The sequence below is a fragment of the Tachysurus vachellii genome, chromosome 8, assembly GCF_030014155.1.
Source record: "Tachysurus vachellii isolate PV-2020 chromosome 8, HZAU_Pvac_v1, whole genome shotgun sequence".
NCBI classification, from domain to species: Eukaryota; Metazoa; Chordata; class Actinopteri; order Siluriformes; family Bagridae; genus Tachysurus; species Tachysurus vachellii.
In genome coordinates, this window is record NC_083467.1 from 16,842,543 (window position 1) to 16,863,286 (window position 20,744).

At 37.2% G+C, this 20,744-nt stretch overlaps 2 protein-coding genes across 3 annotated transcripts in view; one reads left to right on the plus strand and one right to left on the minus strand.

Moving 5' to 3' along the window:
• Window positions 1-2,383: 2,383 nt before the first annotated feature.
• slc38a11 (solute carrier family 38 member 11) lies at window positions 2,384-6,843 on the minus strand. The gene is made up of 12 exons (XM_060877345.1): window positions 6,750-6,843; window positions 6,551-6,665; window positions 5,418-5,492; window positions 5,156-5,290; window positions 4,623-4,688; window positions 4,414-4,520; window positions 4,197-4,276; window positions 3,869-3,939; window positions 3,567-3,728; window positions 3,334-3,446; window positions 2,876-3,007; window positions 2,384-2,729 (listed from the first exon to the last, which is right to left on the minus strand). Exons 1-12 carry the CDS (start codon window positions 6,789-6,791, stop codon window positions 2,436-2,438), a joined length of 1,392 nt encoding a protein of 463 aa, XP_060733328.1. The 5' UTR covers window positions 6,792-6,843; the 3' UTR covers window positions 2,384-2,435.
• Window positions 6,844-9,259: 2,416 nt separating this feature from the next.
• The window catches only part of scn1laa (sodium channel, voltage-gated, type I-like, alpha), a 38,675-nt gene continuing 27,190 nt past the window's right edge, over window positions 9,260-20,744 (plus strand). The window contains exons 1-7 of one of the 2 annotated variants that reach the window (XM_060876631.1): window positions 9,260-9,493; window positions 13,980-14,302; window positions 17,755-17,873; window positions 18,100-18,198; window positions 18,327-18,455; window positions 19,359-19,453; window positions 19,791-20,012. In XM_060876631.1, the coding sequence (XP_060732614.1) occupies window positions 14,033-14,302; window positions 17,755-17,873; window positions 18,100-18,198; window positions 18,327-18,455; window positions 19,359-19,453; window positions 19,791-20,012 (934 nt within the window). In that variant the 5' untranslated portion in view covers window positions 9,260-9,493; window positions 13,980-14,032. Of the gene's footprint in view, window positions 9,494-13,979; window positions 14,303-17,754; window positions 17,874-18,079; window positions 18,199-18,326; window positions 18,456-19,358; window positions 19,454-19,790; window positions 20,013-20,744 lie in introns of those variants that run through there. The other variant, XM_060876630.1, reaches the window with a different exon arrangement.

A 20,744-nucleotide genomic window follows, 5' to 3' on the forward strand; every position in this document is an offset into this window, starting at 1 on the left:
GAAGCAGATTTTTGCTCGCCGTTTGTCTCACGCTGTATGAACAAAAAACGATTTTTTTTTCCATCCGACGCTACTGGACACCCCGGGGGCTCGTATTTGGTACGATCCAAGCGAATGTCAGCCGTCGTGAGAACGGCCTCCTTGTTGCCAGGGTAACAGTGATGCTGTAGAGTACACGTAAGCAGATACAGTCATCACGTTAAAAGTGCTGCTTCTGAAGGGATCGGACAGATCTTCATTAACAAGTGTGTGTCGCAGTCATTATCACTGCGTCGACGGCTGATTTATTACTTAACCAATCTGCCTTATAGAAGTGCCTGATTGTGTCCATCATCATACTGTCACAAATCACATGTTCAGGTTAGTACAAATAGATCAGTGGCTGAGAATACTGTTTCAGAGGATTTATTAGTGAAGCTTGGTTTAGCAACAAATACTGTACAGTCCAAATCATTTGATTGATTCATTAATTATTTGATTCATTGATTCATCGATTCATTCATTCACCTCAGTAACTGCTTGATCATGATCACAGTCTCAGTGTATCCTGATAATACTGTCATGGCAACAACAAGTATGTTTTTAGGAGGTTGAAAGAAACCAGAGAACCCAGAGGAAACAGACACAGGGAGAACTCCACACAGAATAACCAGATCTTATGAATTAAACCAGGGACCAGGATCTGTCAGGCATCAATGCTATACTTTCTTTCTTTCTTTCTTTCTTTCTTTCTTTCTTTCTTTCTTTCTATTTTGTTAGTTAGTTAGCGCTCATTTAAGTGCTATGTCAAGGAGTTAGTACACTGTCTTCTGAAATCAGCCAGTGCCTTAACTGTTGTGGGATGTAAGCAGAAAGTCATTCCACTATATGAGTGCCAGAAAAGAGCCTTGATGAACCTCTTCCTTTTATCGTTATGAATGGTGGACCAGTGGAGCTGTGCTCAAAGGCTCATTAGAGTGAATGTGACATAAAGCAGGACTTGATAAGTGTCTTTAGTTAAGCGGGGCTGCCTTGTTTTGTGGTCTTGTAGGCAAACATCAGTATTTTATAAATGATGCAGGCAGCTAAAGAAGGACTGAGAATGAACACTGCACTTGGGTAATGTGGTAATGTGTGAAAAACTTTGTGCAAAAACTTCTGCAGCTGCATCTGGGTCAAATGGCATGCACGGGAATAATTGCCAAGAGTAAATTGCAGTAGTCCAAACTGAAGATGGCAGGGGACTAAAGAAATCCTATATTTGCGTCCATGGAGTGAGCTGAGTCCTATGATGTTGTAACGACAAAACCTGCATGGCTGAGGTTAGCATTAAGAAGAGAGAAGGATAGGATTGTTCAGAACCACCTCAAGGTTGTTTGCATTAGGCAGCAGCAAGTTAAGCATGTGACATGCATAACTTGCTGTTTAAGGGAGTCACATGCTTAAAAGACACAGATCATAAAGGGAGATACAAGTTTACAAGTTGAATACATGTGTGATCTATTCTTTGATTCCTACCATAAACTATAACCAACACAATCCCACCAACACTAAAACAAACACTAGACTAATTAAAAGATCAAGGCTACCTATTGTGGTGTACTGAATAACCACTGAGTCCTGGTGTCTATTTACACACTATGCCCTACTTTTTAGCTTGCTTTTTTGAGCCCTTTGATTGCTATTCTCACACTCTCTGCCTTGGGCAACGCTCTCTCTTTTCCGCTAATCCATGAGATCAGAGTAGCTTCCGGGATGCCAGACTTGCTGGATTACAGTGGCCTCATGATCACAGGTCCATTCCTGCTGATTACCAAGAGAGGTATGCATGGAATGGTGCAATTGAATTTTGACTGTTTAGTGACAAGAGGAAGCATGACAAGAGTTGTATGATCTTGTGTCAGGCCCATCCTGCCTAATCTACCACCTTTTCCTTAGAATGGACTTATGTCAATAACAATGAAAGACTGTAAATTTGTGTAACACTGTGTGTACTTTGTGAGTTTGTCCAACTACCGGTCCAAGAAAGGCAAACAGACTGAGACTTTCCAAATTCATTATGGTATATAGTGGAGGTATGCTACACTGATACGTGTAAAGCACATTAGACTTAGACTTAGATTTTTTTTCTGTAGAAATTTAGCATTATTACTCTAACGTCACAACAGCAAACCCAAGTGATATAATTTCAACCTATTTGGTGACATCTTGTGGCATAAATAATAGCACATCTGGTTATTCAACAGGATGTCGATGTACTGTAATTTTTTGTGACACAACACATTTGAATTTGTAATAAATATTTCACACAAAGCTTTAAGGGAAAACAAACTGGTCTATTAACAAACAGATAGTAAAAGACTTGTCACTGAGTTCTTATAACATAGTCACAAAGCAGGTCTACTATAGCTTGAAAACCATACAAATATATTCAAAATGACATTTCCTATTTGAAATTAGAAAATGCTAGTGTTCTGAGTAGAATTTATAATCGGAAGCACACTATTAACAGGAGTCACAGATAACGAAGCAGAAGAATTTATGTTTGTACAGTAAAACATCTCCACTCCATGTGAACAGTCCTTAGGAGACAGTCCTGTCATAATCAATCCGATGATCATTATAAAAACTCCAGTCACAAGAATAAGTGCTGGCATTACTTTTTTCATATGAAACCAGCGGCCACTGGAGAGTTTCAGGTAACAGGCAGAAGGAATGATGAAGATCAGAGGCGTGGCACTCAGAACACCCTAAAAGACACAGATACACACACAGTTTTACACAATTTACTATAAATACTGTATGTGAAAGAAAAAGGTAGGGTGCACATAGTATTTGACAAGAATGAGCAGATTCAATTTATTTTTTTATATCATTGTAAAATGTCAGCACTTACATTCAACTCCAGCACAACACCAAGACAGTCGTACGAGAGGGATATTGCTGTAACCACTAATATTATCACCAAGGTAACCACAATGTGGGCAGTGTTGCTAAGTAGTCCATTAAAAAAGACATTTGACACCACCTGAAAGACAGAAAATGGGAGAGACCTTATAAAACAGCAACAATTTCAGTGTTCAGATGGCTAAAGCACTTTAAAACAATGCCATGACATTGCATATTGAGTGGAAAAGCATGCAGGAAGAAACCATTTCAGAATAAAACTATATATGTGTATATATATATATATATATATATATATATATATATATATATATATATATATATATATATATATATATATATATATATACGTGTATATATATATATATATACGTGTATATATACGTATATATATGTATATGTATATGTATAAATAAAGATAAAAACAACATCAAAATAGTGGTGTACCTCTCTTGTCACAAAGCACTCCAAAGGAAAGGTGGTGATTATACTGAGACTATAGCAGAACCGACCAAATGTGGCCACGTTATCATATTTGCAGTAGTTCTCAAAAATATCACCTAGCATGAGAGAATAAGAGACGAACATGTACAATTTCATTCAAGGTTATATAGACCATTTGCATATGAAAACAGCATATAACAATAAATATTGCGTTTTTTTGTGTCATAAGGCTTTACCTTGTGTGTACCCAGTGAAAGTAGCATAGCCTGTAGCAGCAAATAGTGCACTGACTAGAGCAGCTGAGCCCACAGACACATGTGTGATCCAGGACCAGTTAGTTAAAGTGGGCTCCTTGAGCGACCCATAGATCATGAAGGTGTTGTGGTGGCAGATGAAGGCTCCAAAACAAAGAAACATTTCAGAGACGAATTATCAGCATGTGTGATTAAAAGTAAAAGATGCTAATATTAAATACCACACACAGTAAATGAGCATGTTGACTCTTAGATAATCATTTTAAGTTCAGAGCTACCCTTACCAAAAGACATAACACCGACTGCTTGAACTGCGTTCCATTTTGCAAACACCCATGCATCCTCAGAGGGGGAGCTATTTAAAAAAGTGCAGTTTTTATCATTAACATGAGCCATGCAGAATTTTTGATATACTATAATTTTTTTATATGAAGGCCAAGACATTTTAGTTAATAAACATCTAACGTCAATAAGTAAGCATAAATATCATAAATACACTACATTTATTATTAGATTCACTGTAGTTATTTAAATAAATGATAGCCGTTACTACTTTAAGGGGTTCAAAAAAGTTAAAGAGCATGTGTTGCAGTGTTGTGCTGAGCACGGTACATTTGTGGTCCCAGTGTTACAGCCCTCACAGCTACTATGACAATGATGACCAAGGTTAACAGCATGGACACTAATGAGACCTGAAAGAGAGGGTCAATGTAATTTTTCATTCCACACAAACACAAATATTCTTTTTGTGAAAATAAGGAAACTAATGAATCTGAGTATACTCAAATTACTGAAATCAATGTTTGCAAGAAAATCTGCATGTATCTACCTTTCCCAGTTTAGCCATATCTCTGTACAAGGAGAGTGGAATTGTGAAGAGTATGGTAGATGCCAAAATGACAAATTGCCTCTCTGCCAGAATATGACCAAGACCAACTGAAAGAAACACCAGGAGCAGTAGCATATAGCAAAGCTCAATTAAAGTGGCTATTGACACATAATATTACTGTGTCATTATAATGATCTAAAGAAGCATACCTCCTGGTATTCTCTGAAACACTTTGGTCATAGTATCTCCAGTGATGATGTTGTAACTTATCATTGCTGGAAGAAATAATGAAAAGAGTGATACATGTAATTTCTCACACAACTTATGTGAGTGTTGGCCATTTTATCAGGTAATGGAGATAGAGAGTTCAGTTAAAACGGACCACAACAAGGGCTCCATTAACCTGCATATCTTGGATGGTAAAGCATTGTATGACATGTCTCTGGTGGATTAGAATATGCCAGAGATCAAAAATGCCCAGCCAACAGCAGCCCTGTGGTCTGAAATTGACCACTAAACAAGTGCTAGTAAGACAAACTGGAAAAAGGAGCAATGCACAGCAAACTGTGCATAGCATATTATACATAGCAACAGATGGGCTGTAGTCAGTGAATGTATACCTACAAAATGTGTCTGTATAAATAAGCCAAAAACACAATGTACAAGATAAATGAATATCAATTAATTACTTTATGGCATGTGCTTTTGTGCCTATAAATAATGATAAATGTGGAGTAATTACCGATAAATGGATAGAGGAACTGCAGGACTGACAAAATAAGATATCCAACAAAGCCAAATGTGCTATGTACAAGAGACTGGTAACTGTGTGTCCCTGACAAGTTTCCCCCTTTTATTAACAAGATGATTGAGTAGTCTGTAGAAGAAAGACACACAGTATCACAGGATATAGTACCAAACAGTATCATATCTTAATACTGAATAATGTATATTTTATTTTTCCCAATTTAAAAAAATCATAATTAAAAAATATAGCCATATACCTGTAATGATTGCAACCAGAAAAAGCAGCAGCAGTCCCAGAGGTAGGCCCGCCTGAGCCATTGCAAATGGGAGGCCTAATCAAATAAAAAAATACACTGTAAAATGCATTTGAAAAAAAATAAACTTTTTTATTTTAAATGGCATCTAGCCCTTTTAGTTATTTTACATATATGCATTTTAAGTAGTTGATTTTCTTCGTATTCTTCATTTTAATTAATTGGAATTTGAGGCTCAAATAGGCTGCATGAGTATCTTATAGGTTCTTGTCTATAACATCTGATCAGTCTCTGGATCCACTGTGATCCTGACCAGGAGGTTAGGAATGAATGAATGAATGATAAATGATCGTCCCCTGACCTAGCTGTTCAGTTTTGCAGTCTTGTGAGAGTTTCTGTGATAGTTCAGTAACTCTAGGAACAGATTTATTTGTTCACAACAAGCCACCCTGGGGGGAAGTGGAACATTGTTCATTGTTTATTGAGATTACTTTGCTGGTAAGCCAATTGTAAAATGTGATCAGGTTTATCAGACACACACATGGAAGTGTTCCAGTGCTCATAGTTAAGCAGTTACAGTAAGATGCTTTTTCATTCATAAATTCATGTTTTCTTTTGTGAACTAATGGTGGACTAATAAACAACCCTTGTGCTGTGTCATATGATCTTGCACCAGGGGCTCAGTGAGACTGTCAGATTTTCTGTTGTCCAGAAAAAAGAAAAAAAAACAACAACATACACATGAGATCTCTTCTTGAAAATCATCTAAAAATGTAATAAAAATAAATAAAAAATATAAATAGGTGTCAGCCCTGGTTACATTATTAGATGCAAACGTGCTTTTGTTTACATAGCACAATATTTAAGACATTTAATACATGATTACCAAAATGAAAGCTTTCACTGGGGTATAAATAAAAAACTTATGAAATACCATAACAGGAAGCATTTGAGTATATAATAATAATTAAATAATACTGATCTGAATACAGGCCATTACTCTTTTCAATGGGATCAAACTACATTACAGACATTTAATCTCTGATGTGGTCTTGCATTGATCTTACAGTTCAGATCAAATCTAAATACAGAATGCAAAACAAACATTGGATATTGACTGGTGAATTGGTGCCTACCAATAAGTCCGGATCCAATGATGGAGTTAATGAAATTGAACGAGGCAGACGACTTGGAACTTGTTCCTCCATCAGTATGTTCCATATGCGTCGAAAGCAACACCTTCTCATCCAGCTAAACAAAGGTTCACAAACATTAGTCATCACCACACATCTTGCTATGATGAACGTACTTCTTCTTGTATTTTTTATGCCATACCTTGTGAATAAGTCTACTCCTGGCATTCGGTTTCTTCTCCATTTCAACACATGAAAAAGTTTCAGGCGCAACAGCAGACAGGGGGCGCTGTGCTTCACCTCGGACCGCGATTGATGACGAAGATGGTGAAGATGATGACGGCTCCAGCTGGAAACATATCATCACTCCGCACACTAATCCGCTTTATGGATTGTATTGACTTAAAACTTAATATAATCAAATATTATATTTTTGACGTTTTTCAATTCAATTCAAATGTATTTATTGATTTTTTAGGACATAAACATAAAACAAAATGTTATTATGAAGAATATAATACAATTATATTATTATAAAGATTAATATAATACAAAAATTCAAGATGAATATTAGATATATTTAAATGTGTATGTATTTATCCCCAATGAGCAAGTCTGAGGTGACTCAGGTGACTGTGGGGAGGAAAAACTCCCTTAGATGGTAAAGGAAGAAACCTTGAGAGGAACCAGAGTCAAAGGGGAACCTCATCCTCATGTAGGTGACACTGGAGGGTGTGATTATAAATATAGTCTGACAAATGTTGTATTGATGAGGAGATTGTTGTCCTTAAAGACCACATGGAGTTGGCTTTTTCTCACCAATGGTGCTTCCATCTAAATTGTTAATGAAAGGTAAAATTAGATGTAAGCGTCATACAACCATGGCTTTTATTTGTAGCTTTTAAAACAATTTTAGTATTTGAGCCTTCTGTTATTATATTGCAGAATTAGTGTGTTTGGTTTTATTTTGTCATACTACTGTAGTTACTGTTTACTTCTTCTACCATTCTTCTGCATTTGTCTATCATTTTAACTATCTATCTATCTATCTATCTATCTATCTATCTATCTATCTATCTATCTATCTATCTATCTATCTATCTATCTATCTATCTATCTATCTATCATATTCTAATATTAACAATTGTCTATCAGCATTAGCCTGTCAAATAATCATCTATTTTTAATTAAGGAAAAGCTTTCCAAAACCTAATAGAGAAGGTAGATAAAAAGAGAAATCCAGCCCTTCCTTTGTTCTTTTCTCTTTGCACTCTCTTCTTTAATGTTGCATCTTTTAAGCTTTGACTGGTGCTGCTGCTCTCTGCTGCTGCTAAGCAACTGTCATGTGACATCTGACTGATCTATCGGAAAATTCCTTGGAGATTTGCAGGTTCCATCACACTGATTGGCCAGACTTGCATACCTTCAAAACAAAACAAAACAAAACAAAACAAAACAAAACAAAACAAAACAAAACAAAACAAAACAAAACAAAACAAAACAAAACAAAACATGAATCAAATAATAAATACAAAAAATAGCAAAAGGGAAAGAAAACACTACTAAACTGACAAGAATAAATTGTTTGATAGCTAGGATTTGAGATCAAAATATAAAAAAATCATCACACTATTTGCAGATCAGAGTATGTGTATATATTAAAAAGAATTAAGCGTATATTAATAAGAATTAATTCATCTTTATTTTATGACATTTATTACATTTTAGGAAGCATTCATGCAGCAATCAATGTTTTCATTTTTACTTCTACATATAATACTAAATTGTTATTATATCGCTTTAAAGATGTTTAAAAATTTCATCGAGTAAATATGTCCCATAGTCTCCTTTGCAAAAAGTGTGTGAACATTGGTTTATTACTCAAAATAAACAAAACTCTGCCTGCAGGTAGACAAGCTACACTGAATTGCTCCTAGGTGTGAATGTATGTGTGTGGTGCCATGTGAATAAATCAATCAATAAATGAATGAATTAATTTATAATTAAATAATAATCAACCAATCAATGTTTATTTTCATGACTAAACTTGATAAAACCATTCATTAATTTAAGCTGGTGGATAAAAAATTCTTATTCCATAATCTTTACCAGTATAGTCTAGTGTATGGTGTCTATATTAGTCCACCAGATGTCGTTGTAACACTTCACACATAATAAGATTACCATACTTTACCGTAATGAGGTATGAGTTTAGTATTTGGAGTCTGATGAAGCCAAATCTGCTTTTACGACTTTCTCACAAGTGAATACTATGCACTGCTCACCATTCATCCAAAATATAAAACTTTAACCAACAGTTAGTTCACACAAAGTCCAAATTATGCCGAAGAGCTGTTTCCAAGACACGTTCTGTAGAACAATTCACGACACTAAAGAAATAACTAAATATTTACAATGATGAGACAGACTAATGTATTTCATTTCACTACATTATACAGTAGTTCATCACTGCAAAACTTCAATCTTCTCGCGCTCAGCCTCTCCACGGAGACCCAGATGCGTAAAGCATGTCTCAAAGTACAAATTACCGCACTAAATAGGATGCCAAAGCAGAGGAGATGTGTCACACTTCCCAAACATCACATTGTGCGGTTTTTTGGACGTGACCTGTAGACAGTGGCGTCAGCTCTGTGTCTCTCGCTAATGAAGAACCGGAAGTGTTGTTCGCTCTGCGCTCAGGCGCGTCTCAGTGTAGTTAGGAATTTATCTCGCTCGGGTCCAATGTCATTTCTTTGTTTTGCTCGAAAACGCACAGATTTAACTTCTTATTTGTAATTTTTTTGTTCTTTAAAATATAGTGCGAGTTCTGCGTATTTATCTCTCTTTCTCTTTTCCCTGCTGCGTCGATTTGCCTTGGATTTTGAATGTAAAATACGACTTTTAAGGCGTTTTCCCTCCGAGCCTGTTCCTTACTAAGTGATGATGGTGAGTGTCAAAAGTGTGGCTTGGTGTTTTCTAAAATGAAATAGTAAACACGTAATTTTATGAAACTATACTACACTTAGAGTTCAGTTACCTACTTTTAAGGCTAAAGCACTTTGCTGATTTGATGCTGAAGATGCTGCAGATGATAGACATTTAATCTAACAGTATGACTGAAGTCCACATGTAATAGCTTATGACTGAATCTAACAGCTGACTTGGCATAGATAAAGCAAACAGAAATGTTTATTTTACTTGTTTTGTTTATTTGCTGTCTCTTTATGCGAAGCGAAGCTGACCAGATCCTGTTGATTTAATGCATAAAAAACATTTCATTGAAAATATTTCAAAGTTAATTTAAAAGTATTATATGTGTTATTATAATTGTAGCATATAAAATCATTATTGAAAATCTATCTATCTATCTATCTATCTATCTATCTATCTATCTATCTATCTATACATAATTTAATTAAAAAAAAATATATACGTGTATATATGTATATATATACACGTATATATATATATATATATATATATATATATATATATATATACATATATATGTATGTATGTGTGTGTGTGTGTGTGTGTGTGTGTGTGTGTGTGTGTGTGTGTATATATATATATATTATATACACAATATGGACAATAATTCAAGCAATGTGCCTCTGGCTTATCCTAACCATAATCCCTACAGGTTATATATTTTTCCCAGCTATTGATTATTTTATAGCCTATTAACGTTTTTTGTGTAGAAAGCGGGAGAGAAAACATAGACTGTAGCTGGGTTGCCAGATTGGACAGACTGAAAGCCACCTAATGCACCATAATGCAGCCCAAATGAAATTATATTTACCTAATTATAAATTGTATCTGTCAACAAAATTATAGCTAAACTAGATTGTGTCTATCACCCGAGAGACTATTTCCGATCCCAATAGGATTATAAATAGATTAATTAGGTGGTATACAATCAATCTGGCAACAAAACAATATCAAGTGCGGAACAGGGTGGGATTGGCATGTTCCAGATTCGCAAGCATTTGAGCATACTTGTTTTTTGGCATATACATTATGTAACAGGTCTTGCATCAAGTTATTTTCAAACCCTCTGGATGTTCAGAAATAAGGCATCTCTAACTCTGTAATGTATGTATGAAAAGTTCTGAATGGTTATGAGTGTGTTTGATGCTAATAGCTTTGTGTGAAATTGTGATTGAAAAAATAATATTTTCAATTGATCAGCAGGCTTTGTAATAATCTGCACTTTAGCTAATATATGTGCAGTGACCCTGTCTGACCTAGTGTTAACACTTATAGCATTGAAGTTGCTTTTGCATTGTCCATTTGCATGTACTAGATCCTGGATATATATATAAAATCGGGCTTCACTTTTTGGACAGCCACACAGGTCCCGTAACATTACAGAAATAGTGACCTATAAAATAGAAATAGCAATCTTTATAAATTAAACTATGTCTTTGCCATAGAGCCAAGAAACAGCACATTACATTTAGCATGACCTAATCGACACATTTGGGTTTATTTGTTATATGGCAATAATAAGCAGCTCCATGTCTTAGAAACATGTACACCAAATTGTAGCATCATTTAGAGCTTAGCTCTAAAAGATTCTAGTACAGTCTAATATTGTCTATTTAGCCAATGTAACTTCAATTTCAGCATCAATTGTTCATATCTAACTGGAGATTCTGTTTAACTTTACCTTGTTCTATTCTATTGTATTCTATTCTATTCTATTCTCACCACCACATTTTTCAAGAGGAGCTAGTTGTTTTATGTTAGATCACATATGAGTGTGTACGCGGTTGGACCCATTATCAAATCCAGTGAGTGTTTCAGGGATTTGCTGCCAAGTGCTCTATTAGTGGTTTTCAGTTTCACTCCAGGAAATGTCTCCACACTTACGCAAGGCTTCTTGTTTCACAATATGTATTTTACATTTGATTTATGCTGAGAAACCTATTGTGGTTGAGATTTCAGGACCACGGACAACATCACTCATAGTCTTGCATGCACCATGCCTGGGATTTCTGTTTGTAGTTTATTTGCATCTTTGTATATATATATAAACAAATATACATATATTGTGTGTGTTTGTCAGAGTGTGTGTGTGTGTGTATTCAGATAGACAATTATATATACATTTCATTGTAAGTATAATGAAATATTACTATCTTCCATTACCATTTACATTCCAAGGCATGCACATCATTGATACAACACAATTGTCACTCCTTAATAAGTGACACAGTAGGCTCTTTGTGTTTTGTTTTGCCTTTGCATGGTGCCAAATCTGTCCTTCTTTATAGTTACACTTGTGTAATGAGGTAGAGACATGAAAAATGGGAAATCTGGAGAGATTGGAGGTTGTTGGGATAATACCATATTTCAGAGACTGTGGGATAGTATGGGGAATTAACTGAGATTAGCATTACAGAACAACTGAGATTAGCTATATTACATTCTGGTCTAGCACGAGACATTTTAAATGCTCTTTTGTCAACAGCTTTTTGGTGACAGACAGTCTACTCTCAATGCTCATGAACTTTTAAATTTTGTCAATGCTTATGAACTCACTTGCACATACAATATTTATTATATTTTTTAGTACTTTCTCTCAGTGCTTAAGATATTGTACTTAAAATACTGAAATACATGTACCACTGACACCTTACACTTTTGGGGCCTCAGGTTCAATCCTGAGCTTGGGTTACTGTGAAGAATTTTATGTTCTTTAGTTTGCCCGGGTTTCCTCTGTATTCTCTGATTTCTTTCCAAAGGCTAAATTTTCTCAATGTGTGAGTGAGTGTGTGAATAAATGTGTACATGATAGATAGACCAATATTCAATATCGGGATCTGGTTTCAAATCCGCCATGTCCCTGTTCAGGATTAAACACTGAAGATGAATAAATCAATTAATCTTCAACAAATAATAGTCAACCTATTTATTTGTCTAGTTATATATCCCTTTATTTTATTGCCTTGCTATTTTATATATATATTTCAGGGTTCCAGAGCCTATTCTAGGAACAGTGGGCAGGAGACATGAAAAATACTGTACAATACTGTACACACTGAATGAGATGCTAGTCCATGGGCAGTGCACACACAGACACACACACACACACACACACACACACACACACACACACACACACACACACACACACACACACACACACGTTCTTTCACACCAAGGGGCATAACCAATCCAAATTTTTCAATCCAAGTTTTTATGAGGTAGATGGAAAACAGAGAGACCTGATGAAACCCACACAGACATGGGAAGAATATACAAACCTCTACACAAACAGTAGCCTGAGATGAACTGTGCCAAATCCACTGTACCACTGTGCCACGTATATAAAAACCAATTTAATTTGCTTTATGTAATCAAAGCCAAGTTTGAACTAATGTAAAAATGTACATGGACTTGTACTATTATCTGTATCATCATCCACAGCTTTATATGCAGTATTGCCCTCATTCCAGTTTAGAGTGAATGGTAATGTTAAATTATATTTGAGCTACATACAAATATTCTGTAAAGTACCTAGTTTTTATTTCCATGTACAATTCTTTGTGTGACTTGATTACTATTTGAGTAAAATCATAAGATGCTCTGGAAATATGGTAGAGTTTTTTTGTTTTGTTTTGTTTTATTCTTGTTAGGATTAACAAGGGCTTTTTGACTGACATGAGAATTATTTCTTTTCTAAGTCATGTCTACACTACAACAACCTAATTAGAAGAAAATGGTGACACTGTGTCATAACTCTGTTATTTGTCCAGTCTTTGTTTCAGTGCAGTGTCTCTTACTTCTCTGGATCCTGGACTATGAAAACTAAGCTATGTAAAATTAAAAAATAAATAAAGAAAACACAGTATAAGATATTTTCCATTTTCAGCATGCTTTCTCCATATTTTGCACTGGCAGAGCATTATTTCCAGACGGTGTTTCAGAAAGCTGTCTAACTGATACCCTGATCATTTTTAATTCACTGTTTCTGGGTGGCACAGTAGCACAGCACAGCTCAAGGGTCCCTCGTTTGATCCTGACCCTGTATTACAGTGTTTATGGAGTTTGCATTTTCTCCCTGTGTCCATGCGGGTTTTTCAGTTTCCTGAAGTGTGAATGAGTATGTTTGAGGTGCCCTTCAATGGGCTGGCACTCAAACCTTTCTCACGCCCAGTTTTCCTAGGATCCACTGCAATTCTGGCCAGGATAGTGGTTACTGAATATAAATGATGAATTAATGAAAAATGAACCTTATGAACAAAATGAACAAAATGAACAAAAAAACTACTATTGCAAATCATAAAATAAAAACATCAGAACTTCTAAGACAAATAGCAAAATAACAATTTGTACTTACTTTAAAAGAATTAGGCAAGCGACTGAATAAATTAGCACTGGTGTTTCTGTATAACACTGACTGTTTGTATTTTTATAACTGTAGCTGCTACTCATATAGTGGGCTAGCAGAACACTCAGAAGGTACAGGATGCAAAGATGGCAGAGGTTCTTGCACCGCCGGGACCACACAGCTTCCGTCCGTTCACCCGGGAGTCGCTCAAGGCCATTGAAAAGCGAATTGCAGAGGAGAAGAGTAAAAAACCTAAAAAAGGAGAGCAAGGGGGAAATGCTAATGATGAGGATCAGCCACAACCTACCAGTGACCTGGCAGCAGGGCAGAAATTGCCGTTTATATATGGGGACATTCCCAAAGGAATGGTGTCCACACCTCTGGAAGATCTGGACCCATTTTATTGCAATGAGAAAGTAAGTTTTGATTTGTTTTCACTCTGTCTGGAAATGCATTTGGGTGTGCTCTGCCTAATGGGCTTTTAGTAGAATTTGAGTGCTGATGTGGGTGGAAGGCTTCTGCTGTTACATTGTTAATGTGTGAATGGTTATTCATGCAGTAATTTCTAAAAGGTTTCAGTGGTGGTTTATTTGCATAATGAATGGCATTTAGGTGATTTACATGATTACTAATGATGAAATTACTGCTGACTTTTTTTAAACCAACCTAGATGTGAGGTTTTTGATCTAGAGCAGATCCCCTAATATCCCTTCCAGTTAAAAAGATCCATGGACCAACATTAATATCATGATTATAATTAAACTGTTAATGTATCAGACACTCTGGGCAAACATGCACCATCATACTGTATGTATTTATTGGAATCACAAGATATTATAATTTTTTACCCACAAAATCTAAACAAGTTGCACATTTTTAAAAATGTAGATTCACAACTTTTTGTAAAATATGAACTGCATGTTCCCTTTTAAAGGAACTCGATGCTGCGTCAGGGCTGACGCTATGGGAATGCTTCTGTTGCGCTATGGGAATGCTCCAAAGTTGAGTCTGAAACTCTTTGTGCAGACACGCCAATTTAGTGGCTTGGGAAGGACACAGGATGAAGTGATTGTCGATTGTCTGTCCTGTCTGTCTAGTGCAGGGAAAAAACAAAAAACAAACAATAAAAAAACAAAAAACAAAACAAAAATATATATATAACACGATTTCTGAGGAGCTCGATGCAGGTGGGGAGGAGCTTTTCCACTCTGCTCTGCAGCCGCAATCAGAGGCGTTTGAGGAGCTCCTCAAGGTGGTGACCTGCGCTGTGACTAAATTGAATTTTGATTGGCCTAAGAGAAAGTTAGTGTCGTCTGTTCAAGGCTAGGTGACCGCTTTCTGACTTCAGGCCACAGGCCACCTCCACACAGGTGGCTGTCGTTTTCCCTAGACCTCCATACCGAGGTGTCGAGGATTTGGGGAAATCCCTTTCAGCACTCCCTGACCATGTCTGACTTTTCAGCCATTAAAGGGCTTGAAAGTCATGGGTATGGGCGGATGCTCGGGATTGAAGAGATGCTACTGTTCTACATCACCCGCATGAAGGAAGCCTGCGCTTCCATCCAAGCTTTTTGTAGAGCTACTTCAGCCCTTGTGGGTAAGGCCTATATGGCAGCAGGCCAAGCGGGTGTGGCCCTGCACACCATGGCAGTTTTGCAGGCCTACCAGGCTGACCTGCTGAAAGAGCTTAATGGTGGCGAGAGGTTAGACCCTCAGGTGGTAGCTGAGCTCTGCCAAAACACGGATCTCGTGCTCCATGCCACAAAGCAGACAGCCGGCTCCATAGGCCGTTCATTAGCTCCACTGGTTGCCACAGAGAAGCACTTGTGGCTCAACTTAATGGAAATTAAAGACAGGGAAAAGTTCTTTCTCCTGGATGCCCTGATTTCACCTCAGGGCTTGTTTGGCAACACAGTGAGTACTGTCGTCAACAGACACCAGGAGGTGGAATGCCAGTCGGCAGCATTCAGGGAGTTTATCCATCGCTTGGGCCATCTTCCAGCCGCACCCAACCCCCTCCTAGCTCACTCAGAGCAGTGAAAAGGACAAGTGTGGACCGTTTAAGACTAGGGAGGCTGGCCAGCGTGCCCAGGCCCAGATCTGTCAGGCGAGCAGGGACCTTGGGTCCGTCATCTCGGCCAGGCGGGCTAAGAAGGAATCCTGACGCCCGAGGGCTGGTGTTCCTAGTGGATCTATTCGCCTCCTAGGAGTGGATTCACTGCCAGCTGTAGTTTTCCCTGTCTCATCCGGCCCCTCTGGGACTAGATGCCTTGGTAAGGACGAGGCTGAGGCTCCATCTGTATGCCTTTTCACTGGTAGCTCATTGGCCCTCTGGAGTTTTGTTCACGAATCTAGTCTCCCCAAGATGTGAAAGCTCTGGGCCTGTCCCCTAAGGGGGACCAGTTCCTAGAGGCAGGCCTCTCATCTGAGGTGACAGAGACTCTATTGAATGCTAGGGCTCCCTCCACTAGGAAGCTGTATGCTCTGAAGTGGAGCCTTTTTGCCTCTGGTGCGATGAACACTGTCAGGATCCAGTTCACTGCCCGGATGGTACAGTGCTAGCTCGATCATGTGTACGTAACTCCTCCTCCCTTTTTGTCTGTTTTGGGAGCTGGAACAGGGGTAATTCAGTTTCCAAACAGTTCCTGGCACACTGGGTAGTGGAGGTGCACGGTCTTGCCTTGCCTCTCAGCATCGGTGCTCACTCCACTAGGGGTATCGCCTTGTCCAGTGCCTTAGCCGGGGGTGCTCCCCTTGAAGATATTTGTGCTGCAGCGGGTTGGTCCTCTCTGCACACCTTTATCAGGTTCTATAACCTTGGACCTGGACCCCACTCCAGGGTTGCAGGTGCTGCAGGGATGTTGATGTTCTGTTCCCAGTATTGTGCTCTCTCACAGCCTCTGGCACAGTCATCAACCGGTGCGTTGGCGGCATGGGTATTGCCGTTCCCATAGCGGCAACCCTGATGCAGCAATGAGTTCCCTTGAAAGGGAACTACACCAGGTTACATACAGTATGCAACCCAGTTCCCTGAGAAGGGAGTGAGACACTTGAGTCACTGGCCATGCCCTGGGTGTCCTCTCTGGCTTCCTTTAGTCAAATATAAGCTGGAGTAATGTGATGTACAGTAGATGCACTTTATGGACTTACTGGCATGTAATCACTTTGTCACGTGTCCTTCAAGTGCCATTAAATGGGCGTGTGTGCACACAGAGCTTCAGAAACAACTTCCTCACAGAAGCATTCCCATAGCATCAGCCATGATGCAGCATCAAGTTCCCTTCTAAGGGAACCAGGTGTAGTTTTTCTAGTTACTTGCAGTAAAATTTAAATTGCCACTAAGCTGGTTGAATTGAGCTCATTCAATGTGTCAAGCCAGTTAGGCTTAGAATTATGATAAAATATTTATAATTACAAATTTAAACAGCTGTAGTATAATGTTTTTCAAAATGCTTCACATAACTCTGGGAAACCATAGACCCACTTAAATAACATTCATAGAGTGGCCAGTCCACAATACTTACATTTACCTACGTAAAATTACATTCTGCAGTAATGTTCTGAACCAAATTTGTAGATCTAAATGTTGTAAAATATGAGTGCAAAAGCATTTGTTGAACTGAAATATTGATTAAACCTAGAGTATGATATGAAATAAATTATATAAATTAAATATATTTTTTATTTAAATTAATAGAATTGATTCTAACAGACTTGGTCATCAGTTTTTTTTTTTTAGTTTTTATGTACGTAGGTCAGTACTGAATGCAAAAGATAAAAGAACAAGCACCAACACTGACCTAGCATTTATAATAATATGTAATTGTTTACTAGCAATAGCTTTGTTTCTGTCTTGTCTTTCTTTCAGACCTTTATAGTATTGAACAAAGGGAAGTCAATCTTCAGATTTAATGCCACTTCTGCCTTGTACATGCTCAGTCCATTCAACCTAATAAGAAGAATATCAATTAAGATTTTGGTACATACATATCCTTTTTATATGCTGGTTCAGCATTTATGTCAGTGTTATCTCTTCCCTACAGTTGTGTGCTATGGTGCGGTAATAACAGTTGTGACTGAAAATTAATTTTAAGCATAAGTAACGTCAATAATCTGAAAACAAAGAAGTTAAAATTTTAGGTTGTTATTCTGACTTTAGGGTTTTTAAATTCAGAAATTTTTAAGCCTTGTCTTTCTTGACTGCAACTCTCACATTGTTCAACATAATAATCATGTGCACGATCCTTGCAAACTGTGTGTTTATGACTTTCACTGAACGTGCGGAGCGTCGTTCCTTGTTCAAGAAAATAGAGTAAGTCTTTCTGATTATTACTACTAAATATAGAGTATGAATTAATACCTCAGACAAACTCACCATACCTCTGATATAGCACATCCCATGCTCTTTTGGTTGTGATTGCTATGGTGTTGTTTTTACAGGTACACATTTACTGCGATATATACATTTGATTCATTAATAAAAATCATAGCCATGGGCTTTTGTATGGGCAAATTTACCTTCCTCAGAGACCCATTCAACTGGCTGGACTTCACTGTGATTGTGTTGGCGTAAGTACAGGATAGTGCACACATGTCTAATATGTACAGTACACTGTGACTTGATAAGCTCACTTACAGTAACTCCAATTCTTTTGTGCATTGTAGGTGAGGAGTTTGTTCCAAGTAAGGACACTACTAGCTTAACTACACTTTTTTGTAGGGTGGCAGTAGCTGAGTTATTTTGCAAAGAATATAGATTTTCCCGTAATTTTATCCCCAAGTAGTGTGTAGCGTTTACTGTGGTGTTTGTATGCAGTATTGCCATGATACACATAAAGGTTCCTCGTCTCACCATTAGATTCTGAAGTGTACAGTATGTACCTAGTCCATTACCCTTTCAATACCATTTTAGTATAAAAATGGTAGTTTGGTTGAACTACTTTAAATCAAGGTTAACAAGTGTTGCAAACTAGATTCACCAATATGCATATATGCAAACCCAGAACTCAGAACTCAGAATCATATCTACTTCTTTCTCAGTCTTGCTTTGGATAAGCATTGGAGTGATATTTGAGAAGTCAATCTCATCGATTTGGAATAATTCCCTTTCTGCAGTCAACAGCTTTGAGCCAGTCTATAAAAGCATGCTTGATTTGATGGATGTGTTTTAATTACCTTAAAGCTGTGCCAGACATGATCTTATTGATTAATCCTGTCATTAAGTAGACACTTATCTGTCCAGAGTGGATCCAGTATCGTTTTGCAACCAAGCAAGCTCTGGACAATCTTCAAAATCTGTATATTCATATTCAAGATACATCTAGATACATCTAGCATCATTTGTTTAATCAGTACCATTATAAATCTAGATAATGCCTGCTTTCTGTTTGGCTACTAAGATATAAGTAGTGTATAATTTTTTTTGTTATATAATTTTTTCTGACCCACTGACTTCTTACTGCCTTATATCAGGTATGTGACAGAATTCGGCAGCGGTTTGGGTAATGTCTCTGCTTTGAGATCTTTCAGAGTTGTTCGGGCCCTGAAAACAATATCTGTTATTCCAGGTAAGATCATGCTTATAATTTTACATTAAATTAATGGAATTTTCTACACCTTATCTCCACACCTATTCTACTGTATAATGCAACCTATTTATTTTATATAAAAGATTCAGTTAGGGATAAGGGATGATGATAATAATTATGAACCTTATTTCACATTTAGTACAATAAACAAATGTTTGTTTTTTAAATTTCTATGAGCTTCACATGTATTTTTATATTTCCTATGGGAATGAAAGAATACTTTCCCTGATCACCTGCAATTATTTTAAAATGTATGAATACAGTTCACGGAATAATTCTCTCCAAAATAACATGTTGGGCTTTCTGTTGCTCACAGGCCTGAAGACCATTGTAGGAGCTCTGTTCCAGTCAGTAAAGAAACTTTCAGATGTGATGATTCTGACTGTCTTTTGTTTGAGTGTATTTGCACTGATTGCCATGCAGCTTTTTATGGGAAACCTGAAGAATAAATGCCTAAAGATCCCAACAAACGACACTCAGCAAGATTTCAATGGAAGCTTCACTGTTTTCAACTTCACCCAGTACATTAATGATTCGAGTGAGTGTTGTTGCTATTTTGGAAAGTAAATGATTAAAACAGGTCAGGTCAGTAGTATAATGTTGAACTGACAGTTAAATAAAACCCAAAAAGCATTATAAATTAATATTTGTACAAGCATGTACAATCCAATCTGTATGTAAGAAGGGAAAAGTCAACAAAGACACCACAGGACTATTTTTCATTTCTGGGATAAGGAGCTACAACTCACGGACATTTTTTCCTGTTTAAAATGGATAGAGAAATTTTCAGTATCTCTTTAAAATATCTCTCACTATCCACTTGTTGCCCTCTCCACCTCTCAGCCATTAGCATGCATTAGCAATCTTAGTTTTCAGATCCCATGAGGCATAGTTTAGATTCAGAAGGTGAGAGTTTATGGCTGTCCAGGAGCAACAATGACTGACAGAAGTGGCACAGGGGAGTGTAACTTTGTGCAACTGAAGATCGAACATAGTGGTAAATGAGAATACGTTTGTTGAGGTTATTCTGTCAGCATTCAGACTTATGAGATGTAGGATAGGAAGACTATGAAAAAGGTAGACAATCATGGTTACTTAATGGGAGGAAATGTGATGCTTATATAAAAGTACTCTATTACAATACACAGCAAACGTTTCATGGCAGATTGACGCGAATAGTGAGACATAGTTTGACTGGGACTAATACCACAGCCATGATGCCACTGAGTGCACTATTCATCCACATTTATTAAACCATTTATTACATTAA